This window comes from Rhea americana, unplaced genomic scaffold (assembly GCF_003343005.1).
Source record: "Rhea americana isolate MKP2758 unplaced genomic scaffold, rheAme1 scaffold_79, whole genome shotgun sequence".
In the NCBI taxonomy this organism is placed as follows: domain Eukaryota; kingdom Metazoa; phylum Chordata; class Aves; order Rheiformes; family Rheidae; genus Rhea; species Rhea americana.
The window spans coordinates 1,671,190-1,693,323 of record NW_028186967.1 but is presented as its reverse complement, the minus strand read 5'-3'; the positions used below and the strand labels follow the sequence as shown (position 1 = coordinate 1,693,323).

General features: G+C 41.8%; 1 protein-coding gene across 1 annotated transcript in view; it reads right to left on the bottom strand.

Moving 5' to 3' along the window:
* TBXAS1 (thromboxane A synthase 1) overlaps nt 1-22,134 on the bottom strand; it is a 227,206-nt gene that overhangs the window by 114,342 nt on the left and 90,730 nt on the right. The window contains exon 4 of the mRNA XM_085322558.1: nt 12,679-12,775. Coding sequence (XP_085178684.1) covers nt 12,679-12,775 — 97 coding nt within the window. The remainder of the gene's footprint in view (nt 1-12,678; nt 12,776-22,134) is intronic.

Here is a 22,134-nt window from a genome sequence, read left to right as displayed (position 1 = left end):
CGCTAAATTCAGAAGAGGGCAGCAGCCCACGAGCCCCGGAGCAGGGCTTTCTTTGCCCCACATCTAACTGTGCAGCAATGAGTCTACTGAGAAGCACCAAGTTAACCAGCTCAAGGTAAGTAGGAAATGAGCAGAGTTTTTGCCCAAAACTTATTCAAAGCCATCTTTCACTGCTTAATGCATTCTTATGGCCTTTAACTGAGGACAGTATAACGTATATACAGCTTTATTTCACCCTAAACATACAATGAATTGGAAGCAGAGGCGCTGGAATCCCTCARGAACACAAACAACTCATTTGTGACTTTTATCCCAAACAGGAGAGCTTGTTTCAGCACCATCAGCTCAGGTTTGCTCTTTCTAACATGCCAGTAGCTTTAAAATACATGTGGGGTGTGGTACCTTAAATACCTGCATGCTTACTTGCCCTCAAAAGAAGTACAGAAAAGCCACATACTTGACTTCTGTTTTAGATCGGTGCCATGCTTTAGGCACCTAGGTTTTGTTCTGGGCAGTTTCTTTTTTTTTTCTTTTAGTTTGAATTACATACAACAAATTATTCCCAATGTAGTTTGCACTTTGTACAACTATATTCAGGATAGCAGTGGCTCATGGTATTCAGCATATATAGCCAGTGTCATGGCAACGCAGAATGTCGTCCTACAGGGAGTCCCAGCCTGAGCTGGTTTGGCTCTATTGGGAATGATCTGTGCACTGTGCTAGGTAATAACACTATCCTGCTATCTTTTTTTTTTAAAAAAAAAAAAAACTTACAATTAAATTCAAATACAAATGTAAAGGCAGGTAAATGGATTAAGCTATCTGAAGGAGTGGCTAAAGAGAGGCTTACAACTTTATTTCCACTAATCTTGATACAGAATGTTGTATTTTTAAAAGACACTTCTACTTAAAAGTAAAAGCTTCCAAGGATTAATATATTAATGCCCATTTATATCACACTCAGTCTCACTGAACAAGAATGAACTTCATGCGCTCACACATGCAAACTCCCAAACATACTTGTRTCACATTAGAAACAAAAAAGTTGTMCACAAAAAGAAGTCATTTGAGAACCTAACAACTAATAGACATGGAGGAAAAGAGATTTATGGCCAACATAGCCATTAGGAAAAACAATGCCCAGATGCAACCCATGGCTCTGGGAGCCACCATAGCAGCACTGGTTGTTGGATAGGTGCGAGGGAAGACGGACTTCGTCYGTCTGGCTATTACACTGCTCTTCAGTCTCTGCAACTGGCCACCTCGGCAAAGTGGACACCCAGCGAGGCTACCCAGATCTTTGGTATGATACAGGACCACCATTCCCATTCTCATTTTGCCGGGTCACAGCTGCTCTGATGCCCAGTGCTGATCCTCTAGGCTTCCAGGAAGTTACAAATTAATCAGTTTTCTGTGTGAAACGTCACTGGCCAAGACCATAACGGGTTACTCTTTCACCAGAGGCTTCAAAGGGGCTTTTTGTTCACGAGCAGGCAAGCTACCTTCAAAAATGGATCAAGACACAAAACCAAAACATAGCCCTAGGTGTCAACTCTGATTGTTCAAATACATAAAAAAAAAAGGCCAACCGAAACGTTGATGTCTGAGCCTGTATCAATTCCGGAGCAAGTGATAAATTAATTACTCTTCTCCTAAGAAAACTAGGCTGGAAAAGGCARGAACCAGAGGACATGATACTCTACTATATGGCAGGAATAAGGAAAAGGGTGAAAACTGTAAACAAAGCCAATCTGCTACTGAAAATAAGAGTTTCATAGGTCAGAAATAAAGGATTATCTCAAAGTGCTGCTATTAAACTGAATAGGCTTCAGGAAAAAAAAACAAACCTCAGCATATTGCTGAATATGTAAAATAAGTTCAACTTCCTTTTGAAAAGCAACAGATCAACAGAAATCAAAGGTCAAGACCGGCAGAACTAGCACAAACTGCATCCCCACTCTACATGTATCACAGCTACTCATAGCACAGCCAGCTGAGGACAGGATTAGATAAGGAAGCAATACTGAGTTTAAACAGGAAAAAAATATTTATCTGCCTTAAAATTTCACATATACTATCCACCAATAAAATAGATTCTTTAAATAAGGATCAGAGCTCTGGGAATAGATAGTCCCTTCCTGCCTGTAAGTGTTGTTTGTCTTCAGAGCTGAAGTATAAAAAAAGACGCAACAAAAACAATAAATAAATAGCCAATACAAGTCTGATGAAAGATCAGCTCCAAAGACTGCTTTTGGCCTGAATAGAAAGATATGCTTTCATCCTGTTTTGACTATGCTCATACGTTTACCTAACATAATTGGATGTAGTTAATATTGCAGGAGCCTTCAAGCAGCGCACATTTCCCTCATTAGTGAGTTTAAAGCCTTAATGATATCTCCTGTGCTGCAGAAAAGCCCAATGTAGGCTTTAAAAGTGATTGGCAAGTTTCAATAAGATTTTTCTGGGGGAAGGGAAGGKAAAACCTAAAAAAATTCTGTTCTTGTTTTCTTCAGTCATTTACAAAATTTTGCAGAATGATAGAAAAAAAAAGGTAGGGATAAATAAGCAGATAAAGATGATTTCAAAAGTTGATTCTACAGTAACTCCAAAAAATGTAAGAAAGAAATAGTGTGTGGGTAGAAAGATTGACTCTACCCTCACACATCTGCAACATGCTACGACACAAACATGCTCAGTCCTACACACAAACTCCTTCTGACATAAACAAGTGCACAGGCACAGAGTATTGCCAAATCAGCATCTTCCTACACCTGCAGCAAAATCACCTTTTTGTAGTTTCATTATGCAGCTTTTTTTTTTTTTTTTTTTTTTTTTTTTTTTTTTTTTTTTTTTTTTTTTTTTTTTTTTTTTTTTTTTAAATCTCAATAGACTTGGCAGGGAAGCCTTGCATCTAAGAAACAGCATGTCACAATACACCATTAACGAAGTACATGCAAAGGGTTTGGGGTTTTGTTGTTTGTTTTGTTTTGTTTCTGTTATTGACTAATTTTGACCGTTTTCCAGGAACAGAAATTTCACAGCCTGCTTTAGTTTCAAAAGAGGCATAATTATGTACAGCTGTATTCAGTATTTCTTAACTGCCTTGAACAAACAGTGAAAGAGAGATTTGCACACATTATCAGTCACTATCATTAGTGCTGTAAAGTACGTAACCCATCTGGTGTTCTGATGCCTACCTAGGAGCAGGTATTGAACCAACGACTGCTGCAGTGTAACAGCATAAAGAATGAACATTAAAGACAAACAAAACAACGCAGCAACTTGAGTCATTCCTTGGTGCCATATTGCCCTTGTGTCTGTGGTTCTGCAAGCCATTTCTTATATTTACAGGCGTGGAGAGCGGAGAATTAAAAATGTAAATTTTCTCACCATTCCGCTTTGCAGCCTTCCTAATGGAAGGGGTATCTGGATGCCATGGTGATGGCAGCAGCCCATTAATAAATCAAAGAAAGACTTAGGGATAGATTCAAATACTTAGATCCACGCTGAAAAATAACTCGCATCACACACATCCTATAAGCGCGAAGATGACTCTGCATCTCAACATCASGCATGGTCTCAACCTACTGATTCATCATGTCTTCACAGGGGAAACAAGAGAAAAGAGAAAAGTTGCTTTCGCGCCTTCTAGCCTCCTTACAGTCAATCACAGAGCTTTTCATATTGCTGAGGYTGATGTCCCATAACATCTGAAAACAGATAGCCCGTGCCCTTTGTAATTCTGGAGAAGAGCTACGATATGCAGAAGTGAGAAGTCTTTATTGTTCGGTCCCATCTGTACACAGCCCATCTGCTTCCGCTGTCACTGCTCGTCCATCATACAGGAGGAATCAGCTCTTTTTATTTGCTATCTTACCCGGAGATGTGACAAACACTATTTTTCTCTTCCTCAATTAGAAATTCATACATCTCTAGGTACGCGAATTCATGCACTCTATCTGGATAATAATATATCAGCTCGTTCAAACAGCACCATCCCAAGACACGTGGCTGCCTCCAAGCCCCACAATGCTGTGGCCACTGCAGCAGGGGGACGCTGACCTCTCCRAGGGGAGCCTGATAACAAACTTTCCTAAAACAACAAGCCACCCAAGCAACCCCTCAAAGAAAACAAAACATCAAGTGAGAGGTGTTCCTCTTTAACAGGAGGTCTTTCCAAGTCAGTCAGCTAGACCATCCTTTCATTTTATAAAATAACTAACTGGATTTAAATACAACAGCATTTTTTAATTGCTTGCTTGCAAGCTGTTCTGTGGCACTCAGAACCATACCTATCAGTATCTTCTTAAATAATCAGGAATTTGTCTTTATCAAATACTTGAATGTGCGTCAAGAGATGCTGTTAGGCCACTTTACCAGGTAGAGCACTGAAAGACAAAGGCTCCAAATTCAGGAAATGTCTCTTGAAAATGTCATTCTGGACAGACTATTAATAAACATACCAAGGTAAATGAACACAGATGACTCACTGAATTAAATAAGAGATAAGAACCTGTATAGAAGCAAGAAAATGCTAACATCTTTTTTGTGAGTACTAATCAGCACAGACAAGTCGTATGTCCAAGGTAAGTACAAATGAGCTTTCTCACATTACAGGACTGCAATTTCCCCTTCTGAATTAGACTTACAAAAGAAAAATGCCAAAACACAAGAGAAGGTAATCCACAAAATACAGATGAGATATCTGAATCTGTTAGATTTGAAAATAGGAACAGAGTTACTTCCAGTGAAAAAAACCCACAAGCTTTTCAATAAAACTTTTCCCTCCTCAATTCTGAAGCTTCTTCTTCTTTTCTCTTAAACTCTTTGAATTAGCAGATATATCAAAACCCAGCCCTTTGCCATCAGTTCTAAAGCACTAACATTCACTAATGATACTGTTCAGGTGGAAATTCCAAACACACTCTTTAAGATTTGTTGAGGTGACAAAGCACTTCCTAAACGATTTGCCTTTGTGAGCACAGGAATTCTGTATTAAAGCCAAAAACTGAGCTCAGAATGCCTAAATCCCAACCTAGAGCCCTAATCACAAAACCAGACTTCACCTCACTGGGATTCAGATCAGCAGGTGGTCCCAAGAACATAGTCTACTAATATGCTAAGTCTTTCTTTAAGGCTAACRGAAGCCAAAGTCTGATTAATTTTACAGCCAATAGCAGTGATCACTTGATAACATTAGTTTTGTGCTATTAGCTGCAGCAGATTGGGAATAAGGGGCAATTTGTTGTGCATGCATAAAAAGTCTGAAAGAAATGACCCTCTCAATATTTATTATATTAATTTTTTAAAGAGTCTATTGCAAACACATGCACTATTACTTTAAAACATTTAAACAAAACAGGATTTGGCCACTCAGAAAAATCAATCATCACGTTCTGAAAGCAACATGAGGAAAGAAAAAAAGAAACTCAGAACAAAAAGGTATTTTAAAAGGTGGAAGAGAGGGTAAAATGGTTACATTTACACTGACACATCTATAAAGGTATTTTAGTATGTGCAGAAGATAGCCACCAAGGCACTCTGGGGAAAACAACCTCTCTTGCACAGTCCAGGGAGATCAGGTCAAATCAAGGATAAGGGCCTTTGCTCTGCTCCCTGGCTGCAGCTGGCGCTGGAAAACCTCTCACCTCCAGGTTCATGTGACTATACAACAGCACCCAGAAATACRGAGTCAAACAAATTAATATTAAACAGTTAAGTGACATACAGCCATGCACATTCTCTGCTAGCATAATTCCTTTTATGTAAAGATGCCATAMGAGCCAAGCCTTCAAAGCAACCTATGATTGAGCAACTGTAGAAAACTGCTAGGCAAAAAAGTAAATCTTAATAAATTCATTGCTTGGACACCTTTTCACTTATCCTCATAAGGCACAGAATGATTTTTGGAAGCACTGAATATTCTCAGCTCCATGAGACTTAGCTTTGTCRTACATGTGGTAGGATTGACACTTGCTTGAATTTATCCTACTAAGAGAGGGAGGAAAAACATCACAGTTCAGAAGGACAGAGCGCATACAAGGTGCAGGCACCCGCTGTGACCGCTTTCTTGTGCCCTGAAGGGAAACATCACTGGCACCGTAGCATGCATAAGATGCACATTTTACAAAATTCCCGTAAGACGAGGCACAGTTGTTGCCTAAAAGGGTCTAATGAAGATGCAAAAGTTTCAGTATTTCCTCAAGCCAAGAAGAGGCCCAAATCCAAATACGTGTGCCTCTGCATGCATCCATAAGTAAGTACAAACACACACGTGTGCACACATGTAGATGTAACAACTCCTTCTGAAACCAGTTAGGTCCAGAAGCCTTAGGTAAGTCACCTCGCATGCCCTGTGTTAACCCAACAGAAAACAAGACAAAGCAARGGCAAAATGAAGAATCATATCATGAAAGACAGAAAGCAGTAAACCAACTTTCACTACCATCCTTCACCCCACTGCCTCAAAAAAMCAGCTTGTTTTTAAAACTAAAGATTAAATTATTAGTTCATGGTGGAACATCACTTGCGTACAGCAAGCTTAAAGGATGAAAAAAAGATGATGTAACAATATACATTACATTATYTTTTTTCTCTTGCTTAAATTCTTTGAATCATTTTCCAAATATTGATTTACCCACTATCATACAGTACATCACTACAGCTCCAAGCCATGCCCCCACATGCAGGTGAGCCTCTAACAAAGCACACCAGTCATCTGCTTACAAACTCAGTTTATGGCATTTTACAACAACAGTTTGGAAATAAACTAAAAATTTCACATGAGATGATGATGATGATGACATTGCCACAACAGGAAATAATCTTATGGCATTTAATTTGAAGAAAAGAAACATTTCTAAACTAAACAAGCAAGAGCATGAGGTCAAGATAGCATGTATGTGTGTTTTTGGCAACAGTAAACAACATTTTGTTCCTTAACTATTTTTAAATGACATGTCTCCAAATGAATATTTTAGTGGTTTTATTTTTCAAAACAAAAAACTTGTTTGTGAGAGAGGGACTGAAGAAACAGCCCAGCCTGTAAGCCAGGACTTGGATATGAATTTGGATACACAATTGAATTTTTTGTGTTCACTGAATTACAACTAGGCGGCTGTATGCTGGCAATGTGCATACTCTAAATWAGGTAGAACGTGTCAAGTAAAATCCTGTGCAAGATGCTTGCAAAAGGCCCAGAGCACRCACCCGTGGCTAGTCACTGAGGTTTCTCAGGCAGTCGTGCACCTCAGCCCTGCTCCAGAGAGGCATCATCTGTATCAGTCATCATAGGGACATCTGAAGTTAACACAAYGACACTGATTTATGTTGGCTGTGGACCTGACCCAAAACTTGGATGTAGCTTTTGAGAGTGCAGTATATACAGGTGCTTTTCATGCTGCTACTCTATCCAGAGACCAGCAGGAGTGGCTGACGCAGTGGTACATCAGCCATCCTCGTCCATAGCTTAGCAGGATGCTGAAAATAGCCCCCTTTCGATCTGGAAATTGGAAATGACTCGCTTAATTTTGCAGGTAGGCCTGAAGCTTTACAGATATAACAAAATAAAGATGAGGCCACCAGCACAGTGTAACGGGTTCATTATATATAGAAAAAGAATAATCACATCCCACATAGATGAATTAGGAGGATGGGGAAGGACAACCAAAAGCAGAAAGGAAAGAGCTGTCCCAACCCCTCTTCCTTTTGGGGTGCACAAAGAATTTGTAGTGCCATGTTACACCAACCTCTTTGCTACTTTTTTTTGTTATTTTGACTTCTTCATAATTATTTGTTGYTACTCCAGCATGTGTTTTTTTTTTCCATTATAATAGCAAAAATTTGGAAGAGAATATGGTTGCATTATCTTACAGCTGTTGGAATAGGTAGAGATTCACATATTTAAAAACATCACCTTCCTCCAGTTGGGAGGGATGCAGAGTTCAGGATCTGGTCTGAACCAACTACTAGTTTCTACTTATGTTACTTGTATTAATCCTGGCAAGACACTTGAMTAGACAGTATTTACCTTTGCCTTAGGGCTCACTGATCCGCTTTCTTGGCAAATAGCTTTGCCTGCAGCTTCTGAAACTATTTGTCATTTAAATGACGGAGCAACTCCGTAACTGCCATATCTCCCATCAAATTGCTACGTTGGAACATTCTGCTCCTACATTTTTAAACGTACACTTTAACGATTCCCAAGCACCAATTCAAAAATAAATTTTCAATGCAGAAATTAAAATCAATCTGAAAACACATTATGTATCATTATCTTGCCCGGCAGAATACAACAAACATCGTAAACCTGTCTCACACAACCCGGCAATGCAACTAAAAAGGTTAAGGAACAGTGTTAGTGCTCTTAAAAGAAAACTTCTATTCAAGAGACAATTTACYGTGGATGTGAAAAGAAGGTATCATTTACTGCAGCAGAGCCCTGCCTAGAGTTCCAGCTGATGTTTCCACGGTTAACCTAAATTAAAATCAATTCCGTATTTTTTTTGGCAGAAGGTCTATAAACTAATTTTCATCTTTTCTTCTTAGACTATAATTAAAAACATAGGGWAAAAGATTTCATATGCCTCAAGTATGAAGGTACGTTACACTGGACATTTTTGTTTTGAAATGGTTGCCACACTCATCCTAATCAAGTAAAAATTAAGTGTAAAAATAGGAGGTCGATATTGCCTCCCTGTGATTGTATGGATAATGCTAAAATATATCCCATGCTTACAAGGAAATAACACCCTGTGTGGTAGACTTAGTTGCTTGATAAAAAAAAAAAAAAAAGTGAATCTTAATGCAGATTTGATCTGCAGTCACCATATACTYCTGTCATAAGAATTACTAATCAGTAACTCAAAAAACAATAGAAGGCTGCAAGGGAACCTAAAATACTCTTTACAGCAATATTCAAAAGATATTCATAGTAAAGATGTGAAATGCATAATAACAAAGGGAAACATAAATGCATAAAATGAATGATGGCTTGGCTTCTGTTTACRTGCAAAATCTATTTTGTCCCTATAATGAGTGAGCAGATAGGCTCAATGTGGGAAAAGCGTGCAASTGGACTAGGTTTCTCTGGGTCTGGAGATGGAGCACTAGAGGCTGCCGTTTCCACAGCCGCCGTTCAAGTGTAGACACCCCAATTCAGCATGGACAGGGCCAATTAATCCAGCACCTGATGTTATTGCCTTGCCTTGGCCCACTGAGTTTTGCCCACACCTGAGAGTGCTCGGAGCTCCTTTCCACACATGAGGAATCCTTACGGTGCGCAAATAGTCAATTAAAAAAAAAAATCAGGTTAAGCTACTCAAAACTACTGGCAGTACCACGGCAACCATAATACGGTCCCTTCAAGGCCAAAAGAATGGCATGCCAGATACCTTCTAGCAGAAAAAGGAGAAACATGAGGTTTTTTCATTATTTCAAGAGTGATGGCAAACCCTCTCTTTCCCTCCAGTAGGAAATCGGTCAAAGACGTCTTCTCGGACACCACGAGAACTGCTCCRGATCAGGAATCCCCGTATACAATAACCCAGTACACGGGGAGAAGCAGTTTCCAATCACAGTAACACAACCAGATACTGCTTCTGCTCACACTTTGCATTCAGCCCCCAAGACCATGGATAACGTGGCCCTTTACCTGTTGTCTCCATTGAGCTATGTGGTCTCCTGCCTAGGTATTAAACCAAGCAAACTCTTCCAAGAGTCCTCTCAGCAGGACTTGTCCTTCAAGCACATTCACTGTTTAAAACACTTCACAAGTACAATTTCCTATCGCCTCTTATTCTAATCATGCCCCCCCATATATATATGTATAGTAACAATAATTGGAAAAACAGCAGAATACAGGTGGAATATCAACTTTTTCATCCTATTTCTCAAAGCTAAGCTTGTTACAGCTAGTGTTATACAACATGCAGTTCAGTGACACTCTGTTAACATGACTGCTCCAACTGGTACCACGTGGTGAATAATGCATCTTTATGGCATTGCACTTCTAGTGCATGAGATACAAAACGAGGTACAAATCTTGGTTTTGCCAATGCTTTTAAGGAGGGGGGTGGGGAAAAAGTGTAGTGGGTTTTCCAAGGCCTGTTCAAACCCACCAGTGCYACCCTCTTCCCCATCCTCCTCACCCTGAAAGACTGCCAAGCAAAAAAAGGCTYGAGACTGACATAACACAAGAATGCTATATCTGGACCGAAATACATTAGCCTAGTTTGGTGCACAGCACTAACTCCAAAATGAATCCTATAACCACTCATCAGCAGAGCATTTGGGAAGCAAGGGGTAAAGTAAGGGAGAATGATGTATTTTGTATTTTAAATTCTCCACTGGCAAACAGAAACTCTTACTTAAAGTGAAGGAGTATGCTTACAGTAATTTTAAAAGATATAAACAGTAGCAATCCCATTAAAAGCCCTAAAACGACATTTATTCAGTCAATATGAGAAGAAAGAATTGTATTACTTGGAAAGCACTTTTCCTGCTCTCACCTTGCAACCATTATTCACATACAGCCAAAATTACATTTGAATACATTCAACTGGCCTTCATTACATACCATCCAACATTATTTATTTTTGTATAGAAACCTTAATATATACCATAACAGAACACTTCATTGAGAGAGCTGACTGTGAACTCAAAAGGAGAGGCAGCTTTCATGGCAAAAATTCAAACGGGGAAAGATCCCAGAATCAGATGTGGCAGGTCCCACAAAGAGAAGGCTGCTCTTTGTCAGGAAAGGAGAGCAATGGATGGAAGAGGGGGAACAAGGCAGAAAATGAAATATAAAAACACCCGAAGATTGCAACCGTGTGCAAAGACCACAGAACAAGCAGATAAAAACATATAAGACAAAGCAAGTTCATTTAAATAAGATTCATGGGTATGAAACAAGCCAGCAATAACAATAGTGAATAGGGGGGAAACTGCACCTTTTGTTAAAGTGAGGGGTAGGAATTAAATTTTCTGATTTGCCACAGGTTTTCTGGTTAGTGTTGGGGATATTGCTCTATCTGTACCTCAGTTMCTGATACACAAAATGGGGTGTTGTGCAGAAAATCTACCAACAGTTCAGGGGACAGTCAAGAGATAAAGGTAAGATATGAACCTACACTGTCAGCTGTATCTAAAAGATCTCTAGTGAAGGAAGAAAAAAGAAGAGAGATATTGGCTAGAGTATGAATTATCAGTAGAACCTGAATTACCTGAATTTTAGAGAGGAACACAAGTGTTACAGACCATGACAGAGAGAGGTACAACCAAGGGAAAGAGAAATAAACCATAAAAGCCCTAAGAGAAAGAAAAATTCTGCCCTTATGAGAAGGGTGGCAATGCACAGACAGACATGTTCAAATGACRCAGTTCACTAAAATTAAGAGCAGAATGAATATCTCAACATGTCCTCAAATAAATGCTCTCTAACTTCAGAGAGCTGTTATTTGGACACCAGCTAACATTATGAATAATGCGGAGAATCTGCTCCCATCAAATGCTCAGGAGAAAAGCAYGGGAAAGGTATAGACAAGAAGAGACAGGGTTCCTGCTTGGGAGCAGAAGAAGGAAAGGGTCAGGAAGTYTCTTCAAATACAGAGAAATGGAGGCGAGACCCTTATGATGCACAAGAACTTCAGCCYAAGAAACCTGCATGCTGGGATCCCTCCATTCAGATGGGAGCTGCAGGCGGACTGAAGGGACACTGGTACGAGTAGTTACAAGATACAGCTACTCACATGATGAACCTTAAGCACCAGCAGAAGCAAACGCAGTGGACAAACAGCCTGCGAGCAGACTGACGGGTTGGGCAGAGGGGCAGAGCAGGCAGAGAGCTGGTCAGGGATGACACTTCCTCTGAGGGTATAACACAGCCCTCCTGAACACCTGTGGTTTAATTTCAGCACGTTTGAGCATACGAAGGGGCCAGGAGGAAGAAGGGAATGGATGACACTGAGGCGACGTGTGCTCACAGTGACAATATTTCCTTGTAAAATGCTCAGGAACTGCTGTAAATCTTTACTATCCCTCTAGCCACCCCTCCTCCCCATTATTTGTTCCAAACAGCCCTCAAAAAAGAGCTTTTTAATATGTATGTGAATATAAATAAGTATTCAACAGAATACGTACAAGTTCTTGCTAACCCCAACTTCATTCTTTGCCATTTATTATTTTCACAGTGATAAATAAGATAAAGCAACATATGTTAGCTGCGGGAGGCATGCCCCTGTCCCAGGCAGCCTGCTCCTGCCGCAGCAAGTCTAAAAATACAAAACAGACCGYGGCTGGGAGAAAGGAAGCAATATCGTCCCTATAGTACAGCTCAGGAACCAAGGCAGAGAGCTAGTGAGCGATTTCCCTAGGATTTTTCAGGTGGTCAGTAGCAAAACTGGATATTGAAACACTCTCTATTCAGCGTCCACCCTGCACCTCATCACAAGCACATCCCACCTCTCTTAATGGCATTATATTTTAGCCTCAGTGTGTCCTGGTAACAGAAGTCTTTGACTGGAATGTATATAGTGAGTTTATGTWTCTCTAAGTTTTACTGAACCATGTCGTGCATCTTTCCCTCCCTGTCCAGCTCTCTTGAAGTCACTTTGGTCTGAACACAGACTAGCAGCACTACCACTTCTGCCCGCAAAGACAGCCTTTCTGTCTACTTACAGTTCTGTTCATGAAGTTACTGAAGTCCGTCACTAAGATATGCTTGATCATCTCTGGTGTGGAGACCACCACAAACATCTGGCGACCAATGTAGTACCTACAAAGAAAGTGGAGAGTCATTTTAGCAAGTAAAGTCAATCAGAGAATCACCACCTGTCCTAAAATGCCTCTGTTGCCTTGAAAATACTTGGCATGATCAAATACCACAGAAGATATATTACATTAGGTAAATCCGTATCTTTATTCATCCCTCTCAATTACTGTTTTTTTAAATTAAGATGCACGATTCTGTAATTTAAAGGGCACAGTTTAAAACCTTGAACTGATTAATCAGTAAACAGCAGAGGCTGCCTACAAGCCGGCCCTACCTTTGCCCACTGCTGGACCAGAAAGACTACACAGACAGTACTGCCTGTGCTGTGCAGGGAGGGAGGAAGAGGAGGATGAGGGCAGGCACAGAAATCATCTAATTGTTCTGGCATGATATACCACAGATATACCACATTGCTTATCACCTGTCTACACTGCAGCAACAGAACAGGCAAGCAAACCCTGGGCTGGATTAAATTTAGTAACTGAAGGTTCCCATGGCAATGAAGCTGCAGCAGCACTGATTTCACCAGGGACTACCAAGTCAAGCAAATATCCCGACTGGAAAGCAGGGTTTCAGTCTACCTTGACAGCTGTACCAAAGCTCATAACCAGTGGCAGAGAAGAACAGGGAAAGAAGTCTTCTGGAAGGAAGCAGACTTCTTCTCGTGTCCTTTGGTGAGTTTCCAGAGGGAAATGCTACTTCCCGAATCCAGCCCGCAGGCTCCGCTTGCGTCTCTGATACAGGAGCTACGCACTCTTACCTTCTTCAGCGCCGAAATCCAACTTCTTTCACCTCACTCGCTTTGCCCAGCTATAATAAAGTAGCTGGCTGTTAAGGGTCAAGCGTTTCCCAAGCCACGCACATAGGAGAGTTGTGGCCTCACTTTAAACAGTGAATTGACCAGTCTTTGGCAAAACAAGATCATACCCTAAATGTCCCTTCTGCCTGTCCCTTTTAGGATTCCTGTGACATTAGCACCCAGAGGCACCGTCCTGCACGCTACACGAAGCCACCAGAGCTCCCAGTTTTGCTTCCACAGCTAAGCTCATTCTTTCTGATTTACTCATCTCCTTCTTCCTATCTATAAACACCTATTTTTCCTTTCCTAATATTGAACCCAGTTACAAGTAAGGGCAGGGAAAGTGAAAGAATAGAAGGGGAAAAAAACCCCACTAAAAATAATAAATTGAAAATATTGAAAAAATATCTTAAATTGCTTTTTAAGCAAAGTTCTGCCTGCTTTTAAGAAATGACTGCTATAAAGCATGCTCAGACTATCATCTTTTATCACACCCCAAACAGTAAAAGCTCTCTTCTTGGCTTCTTTCCATTCTCCTCCTTTCTGTACATAATCTTTCTAACTTTTTCTAAGGCACAAAAAAAAGTGGCCATGTATGGGTATGCTTTGGAAAATTCAAAATCTATAAACCAGGAGCCTGACTTCCATGCTTTTCTCCTGAAGTTAAGAAAAAAGGAAAAAGGATGAGAAGAACTAAGTGAAACAAGATTGCCTGAGCTATTTCACTTCGCAAAGACAGATCCAGAACCCACAAAAACTCTGGAAATATGCTTCCTTTTGAATACTTGACTTTAAATAAAATAAAATAAAATCCTTTGCAAAACTAAGATCTTCATCTCAAACCAAGAGGATATCTCCTGACTAGGATTTATTTGTTTGAAGTAGCAAGTAAAAGATAAAATCCTCCTGAATAATCTATTCTTCCCAAATAACCCTGCCACGCAACTTTATTTTTATCCTGTATTACTGCAGGAGGATATCACCCGCCTCACATAGGCTTAGATTTATTATTGAACAAAAACCGATATTCTTGTCAGATTTTAATAAATAAGAGTTTGGGAAAAACAAAAACCTCCCAGCAAGCATATTACAAATGGATTCATGAATAATTTAGGATGGCACTTTTTATTAGCTTTCTCCAGGTTAATCTTTTCTTAATGCTTGTCCACACACAAAAGCTCTGCCTTTAACTATAACAATATAGTACAAATGAACAGCTTGACCTGATCTTTTGCTATATTTTCATGTAGGGTATTAGGAGCAAAATAAAACCACTCTTAACCTAGCTCACTCCTGTAAAGAAAGAACATGTGAAAGTCATTTGGAGTCCTCCTAGTGATACAACTCTGTCTGCACCAGAGTCTGCTCTAATATTGCCACCCGGGCAAAAAGTAAAAATTCAACACTTGCACACGAGTACGATTTTCAAGTGTAGATGAGGTCGCAGTTATTTAAACTATGATGGTAGCGTAATTTCCTTTATATTTCGGTTTAAACTACGGTCTCCCAAATCAGAGAACAGTCCCTGTGCCTGACCCGTAGATTCAGATCTGTTCAAAGGCGAGACAGAAGCGAGCTGGTACGGGCACGCTGGCAGCACACGGCCAGCATTCGCTTTCGGCAGCAGCCCCAGCACATGGGTGGCACCGAAGGTGCCATCCAGCACATAAGGAAAGGGATGGAGGCTTCCACCTCGTGTTCAGGTTTTGCCCAGGACACCGCACTCCTCTCTGCAAGCGTTAAGCCACTTAGCAAACGTATCTCATCTTTCTTTTACCCTGAGGACCAAGCAGCAATTGGACAAGGATTTCGGCTGTTCCGTGTGTGTCCCGCTGTTGCTCACCTCAGCCCACCACCCACACCTCGTGCCCTATGGGGTGCGAGCCACCCAGTCCCTCCTGCAGCGCTGAAATGCACCGTCTCCCTTTCCAGCATTCGACAGGCGCCCCCGGGAACGCAGCTCTCCGCTCCCAGGCTGCGGCGCGGATCAGTCACCCGCCCGTAAAGCTGCCATCTTTGTGGGCGACAAGTTGAAGGACCAATTCAACGCCACCCTTCCTGCACCTCAAAGATCGTTCTGGTCATGGCGTATGGTGACCTGCTGGCAGTAACGTCCCCTCCGGATCCTGAGCCACAGCGGAGCAAAGCTCACAGAGACATTACCTTGCTGCATGGGAAAAACAGAGCGTAGGCACCACATCATGGCAAAGGGCCACATGGTTTTGTACAACACCAGCATGAAAAGCACCTGCAACCCTCTCGCCTTTATAGTGCTGCTGTCAATTCATAGAAGACTTTGATCTGCCTATTATCAGCCCCATGTATTTCAAACATTGCATTAATCATAAAACGTATATATGCTGTTAGGCAATAAGCAAGGCTTTGTTTTCTATGCCACAGTCTGGTAAAATACACRAAGATCACCTGGAAGGCTAAATGAAAAAAGAAAATTTCATTATCTCCATCTTCCTCAGGGAAGAGCAAAGAACAACAAGAAGAAAATGCAAAGAAAAAAAAAAGGTGAAGTATGCAAACATACAGGAACACAGGAGGACAAGGTAATTTTATTAGGAGACGTTTCCAAAGAAAAATAAGTTCCTCAATCACACYGCCTCTGTTATTTAGAGGCATCCATTCACAGCAGGCAGAGAAATGCAAAAATGGAGCGTGTGCTGCTTGTTTAAAATAAGGACTTAAAACTGGCATTGCTTGCTTAATTATTTCAGAGGTCAGCAAATTGATTTGTCACGAACACCATCCCCCTTTAGCTCCTGCAGGCAGTTCAGATCCTATAGGACTAAATGATACGTAACTAATAGCCGCACAGTCCAAATGCAAACCTCCGCAGAAACTGCTGCTCCGGTCTGAGCGGRAAGGAAGGGAGCAAGGGGAAAAAACGGCAGGTACCGGTGAGTCCAATTATTCGTGGTGTCCTATTAGCGCCTAGGGGCCTCTGAGGTCGCCGAGCCCCGATTTGGCAGCAGCTCTGCATCGGGAGGCGGCTGCTATTTAAATAACGGCGGCGGCGAAGCGGCGCCTCCTCTATTTCACAGCTGAGCGACCGAGGCTTTCCTCGGACCCGAGGACGGCCGCTGGAGAGGCAGGAGCCGAGCCCCTGCCTGCGTCCCGGGCTGCGGCCAAGCGCAGAAGCGCAAGCGCAGCACCTCCGGGGTGGGAGAGCACCAAGAAATGCACGCTACCTCTTACAGAAAAAAAAGGGTGGGGGGAGTTAGAAGCAGGTGAACTTACTGCACGTGAAAATGAGGCAGTGACGGCACTGAGCAGTCCCAGGCACAGAGAAGGGTTTCAAGGCACAGACGTGCCTTAGCCTCAGAATAACCCAGCCCGTGGTGCAAACTCATAGAAAAGACAACACGGCGATCGCTATTTCTGAATAAGTCGTTTCTCGTTTCCTTTTTCGACGAACTATGCCTCTTTTCAAGTCACGAGAGCTTTAAAAATAAGCACACAGAGCTATTCAAATTTAATTCCCCGCTGCGTATTAAAAACATCACGTAACAAGACACACGGACGCTCGCGCAGGCTTTGGGGGCTGCTCTGTATTGCTGTGCGTCCCCCTCTTTGTCCACACGCGCAGGATTAGAACCGCTATCTTCTACAGCCCAAGAACCTCCGTGCTATCTCAGACTTGCACCTTGCCGGGAGACCTCGTGCTTAAGGAAATATCAAAAAAAAAAAAAAAGAAAGAAAAAGAAAATTCTGGGATTATTTATATTCTTCCCACTGTTAAAAGCACAGCTATTTTTAAAGGAACTCCTCCCTCACCAGGGCCGGTAAAAGACTCATGCTACAAAGGTAACGTTTTCAGGGTTAAAGGCAAAGAGGAGGGCGGCAGCTTGGCCCAGAGTTGGGAGGGTCTCGCAAGCACCTTCTACCAGTGGCGCGATCGCAACCTGCTCCCCGGCGTCTCTGACTCAAGCTGGGGTTTAGCGACTCGAGGGCAGCGCACTCGTTTCCCAGTCCCTTCCCCCTTCCAAGCAAACGGTGCGGGAGACGCAGACGCTGCACGGCCGCGTTAATTCATTCATGAAACGAAGTAGGTGACATTTACCCACATACAAGAAATGACAGGGATTAAATTAAGCTCATGAAGTGCCACGGCGGGGGGGAGGAGGGAACCTTGAAATTATACAAGCACATTTGGCAATCTGCACCCATTTGGCTTTCCATGGGAATCCGAGTCCGGACAGAGGCGCAGAGTTGAGGTGCAGCAAACAAAAACCTGCGCCGACAGACCGGGGAGAGAGGCAGCAATGTTTTTAGTGTTTTTATAGGATGCTACTGAAAATGAGAAGYGCTGTGATATTAAGAAACCAGGGGCTGCGCCTGCCTGGGTGTACCGTGCTCTTTCAACTGGGTGAAGCTGAAAACGCTCATCGCTCTTAAATTGGCAAGACTGCCAGAAGGTGGTTTCCAAATCTTTTCCCACGGTGCTTCCCACCACGCTCGGCCTGTAGAGGTCTGGGGTGTTTTTTTTGACCCGCGTCTGGACTGCAACGTTTCCACCTAAGCTTGTTTTGTCTGCACGCATTAAAGYCCAGAGTGCCTGGCCAGCCTCCCGGGGTGCCGCAGCAGACGTTTCCTGCGTGTTTCAGCGTATTTCTGTGCCTGGCCTCTCCGGGGGCTGGCGAGGCACAGCGTGAGAGCGGCCTCTGCTCAGGCTCTTTGCGCCTGATYCGATACCAAAGCATCCCTTTTCCATAGGCTGCAGAAAGCCCATCAGGTTGCTGCTCCCAGAATATGGGGTCACTGTTTCCAGGGAAGACTACATCTGGGAAATAGCAAACTTTCTGTTCCTCCCAGCTTCMTTTGCTACCATCTACACTATCTTCATTTATATGGATTTGGATGAGTCTATTTTTCATATTCACCATTTTTATCAATGCAGTTAAAAAAAAAAAAGCTACAAGATGGGTGAGGAGGATAAGCTGACAACTATACTCAGGATACATGTGGGCAGTCTTTTCTCTGTCTTTTTATTATTATTTTCTTTTTTAAAAAATAACGGAGGGGGAGGGATCTCTTCAGAGTTTATCCAATTTCTAGTCAGAAGCTACAAGCAAGTTCACTTGACAGACAGATGAGCAATTTCTAGGAAATACCAGAAAACATCACAGTGTCAGGACTACAGCCATTTCCTACGAGGCAAATGCGGATAGAACYGGGTGCTTGAAGACGAGGGAGATGACTGAGGTGCTATGCAGGAAAACACAGCTAAGAAAACATACGGCACAGGGGCGGTAGCACGCTTCTGCTTTCTGGCAGAGCCTGTGGGATCCACCCGAACAAGCGGTGGCAAAGCCGGGGATGACCCTCAGCATCCCGGGAGGCAGGACAGGGTGCACGTGTCACGGTTCTGGCTCCAAGGAAAGTTGGGAGGTGGGGAAACAAAAAGAGCAGAACATGCACGCAATCATGCGGAGAAACTGAAATCGGGCAGATTTCAATAGAATTTGGTGGTGCTTTGGCACAGCAACATACCGCAGCCTGTACAACAGGGTGATCCCAGTGGAACCACCAGTGCGATAAGGTCGCTAGGTACGCGCCCGTCACTAAACTTCATGTGAGCAAACACACTTCAAGATGACTAAAGCAAAACCTATGTTATCCGACTTCTGCCTCATAAAGCATTTCTGAACAGGATGAAATAGAGAAAATTTACGTATCTGGTATTTTTATTATATTTTCTTCCCAAGACCTGGCAGCAGGTAAAAAAAAAAACCCCATCCATAAGTTTACATTTCTGCAACCTTTGTTTCATATAYGCTTTATATAGCGGGGCCAAGACAAGTGTGACTAGAGTTTTTTTGTCTCTCTGGTTTTGGATAGCCATTTTAGCTCCAAAGGGAACAGCTTTCAGAAAACACTAAACATCTACCTTCTGGAAAAGTCATGTCCTTATACATATTTTTCAAAACAGGTATTCATAACAGACACGTTCAAAAATCAGTAGGCTGTTTCCATTTGTTTTGATTCTGCACTTTAGCTTTGATTTCCTGGTAGGCAAGACRGCTCGTCTGGCTCCTGTAAATATGATTGGCAGTGGTGGACAATACAATGTTTTACTTTTGCATGCGTTTGAAATAAACACATACATAATTTTCTTTCCATCTACCACGTCTTACTGGCATTTTCTTAATGATCTTAAATCAATGAATGACAATAAATTGCACACCATCACTTTTTATTTCTTTGTTTGACACTGCAGATCCACGCACTTCCACAATGATAGTCTTAATATTAAAATGTTTTAATTCCTCAATAATACTAAAATGTTTTAATTCCTCTGTAAGAGACTCAATTTCATAATTTTCAGCACCATAAACATGACAAAATGAGTATGCCAAAATGGGTTTTGCATAACAAGCTCCACGTACAAATACACTGTTTTGTTAAATAAGAAATGATACACTGACAATATGACTTAGTCATAGCTGCTAGCCTAAAGATATCTGAAGGTTAAGCAAATGAAAGTGGGGTTTTGTAAATGGGTAGCAGTGGGCAAGCCATACAACTAGTTCATCTGCAATAAATCCACAGTGCTGGGCCAGCACTTAGTCGGCCTTACTCAAGCAAGTAAAGGTTTGCCCGACCGGCCACGAGGGGGCCGGTCATAGGGACTCACTTTTCTTTCCTGAGCCACATTTAAAGAAAAAAAAAAGTTGGAACAAAAGAAAAACAAACAGTAAAAATCTAGTGAGTTCCTAGAAATGCACATTTTAATGCTCTAGGATAACAGAATGCATGTAAAAATCCACTTTTAAAAAATCCTTGCGTACTTAAGGTAGTGTATCCTTTTTTCTGTACCTTTTTAAGATCTATACACAAGCACACAAAACCATTTAATTTTCTTAATGCATTGCTAAATGCACACTAAGCCCAATAAAAGTCATTTCCCAATGCTTTAAGCATTTATCACAAAACCACTAGCAGAATTCTTTAAAATAAAGAACGTTAGCCATGCACATGACCAAACTAAATTATCTTGGGAAGTGGCTAATATCTGACCATACAGAAACACTAGAAAGCAGGGCTTTGTTGTAGGACTAGAAGGAAAAAATATATATTTTTTCCCTCCCTTGCAGAAAAATTGTAAAGATAAATATATTTTTAATACTGAAAAAGCTGCAGCTCCAGGAATCAATTCAATGTGTGTCATGCTGGACTTTAAAAACGCATTAAAAAAGAGCCGTGATAAATTTCCTAACCTCTTTCAGTGCACTGCACAGAAGACAAAGGAAACTGAAATTCAACAGAGATAGGAAAGAAAGAAAAAAATGTGAGGGAAAAAAAAAGAAAAAAAAAAAAAGCAATGCTAGATTGTGCATCGGTGGTGACATCCTTGCGAACATCAACAGGCAGGTCTGTGCCACGGAGCCCGCCGGAACCGGGAGCGACGCACACAGCTAACAGCGGTGTGCCCAAAAGCACATGCCACGATGGGCTCGCCCGGGTCAAATTAGTAAACCTCGCTGAAACCCACGCAAGCCCAAGGATTTGTCCCAATAATTCAATTCGCTGCCATGAGAAAACACAGACTGCGTTTCAAAGGGTAGTCTTCGTAAGAGCACTGCCTGGTTTACCTACTTTTCCATTTACCACATTGTGCCTATCTTCAACTAACAAAAACACTTCTTTGCCCTATTTTTTTTTTGGGGGGAGGGGCAGTTTTATAACAACTGACATAACATGTTACCTTGTCCTGAAAGGACCTGAATCATAGAAGACAGTGGAGTTTGCTCAGCCCTCTCCTCTTCCATGGACCTGTCCTTTCACCTTGGAGCAACAGGTCCTGTTCACCTSCTCTCCTCCTTCTGAAGGACAACCAACGGTGGAGCGTATTGAACCAACACTGGCATTTGATTCCCTCCACACACTCAACATACTCAGGCTCTGCTCCTGGCTGTGTTAAACAGCCGTCTTGGGCCTGATTTTGGCTGCCCTGGGACATTAGTAAGATTTTTGGCTAAAAAATTTCTCCTCTTTGGCTCCGCTGTATCCACTTGGCTACAGGTCTCAGGACTCCTGGGARACCTGCCTCATTTCTGAGCTGCCCAGGTAAGCGTTATCACCCAACGCCACTTTGCTACATTATGTTTAAAACCTGTTGGTTCTGCAGCACCTGCTGGAGCTATCTCATGGAGCCTTTCCCCTCAAACAGTAGAGCATACGTGAAACACCAACAGTCACACTTAGGATTTTTGAGATTAAATTTCCTGAAGCAAAAATTGCATTTTTTTWAATTGTTCAAAGTCTAGCTAGAAACAGGTAAAAACAATTTGAAGACACACCTAAGAAAGCACTTTATATTCCCTTTAAATATTCAGGTATCGGGGTGAGGTTATTTAGTGGCTTGGATCTGCACACAACAACAGAGCTACAGCAGAGATACGACCCACTGAATCTATTCCTAACCCCTATAACAAAGCAAAAAAAAAAAACCAGACATAACCGTAGGATGAACCACCACTGAAGTAAATATATTGATCCATCAAAAATGATTGAAGACTGACAATAAAAGGGTTATAAAGGATTAGAAGAA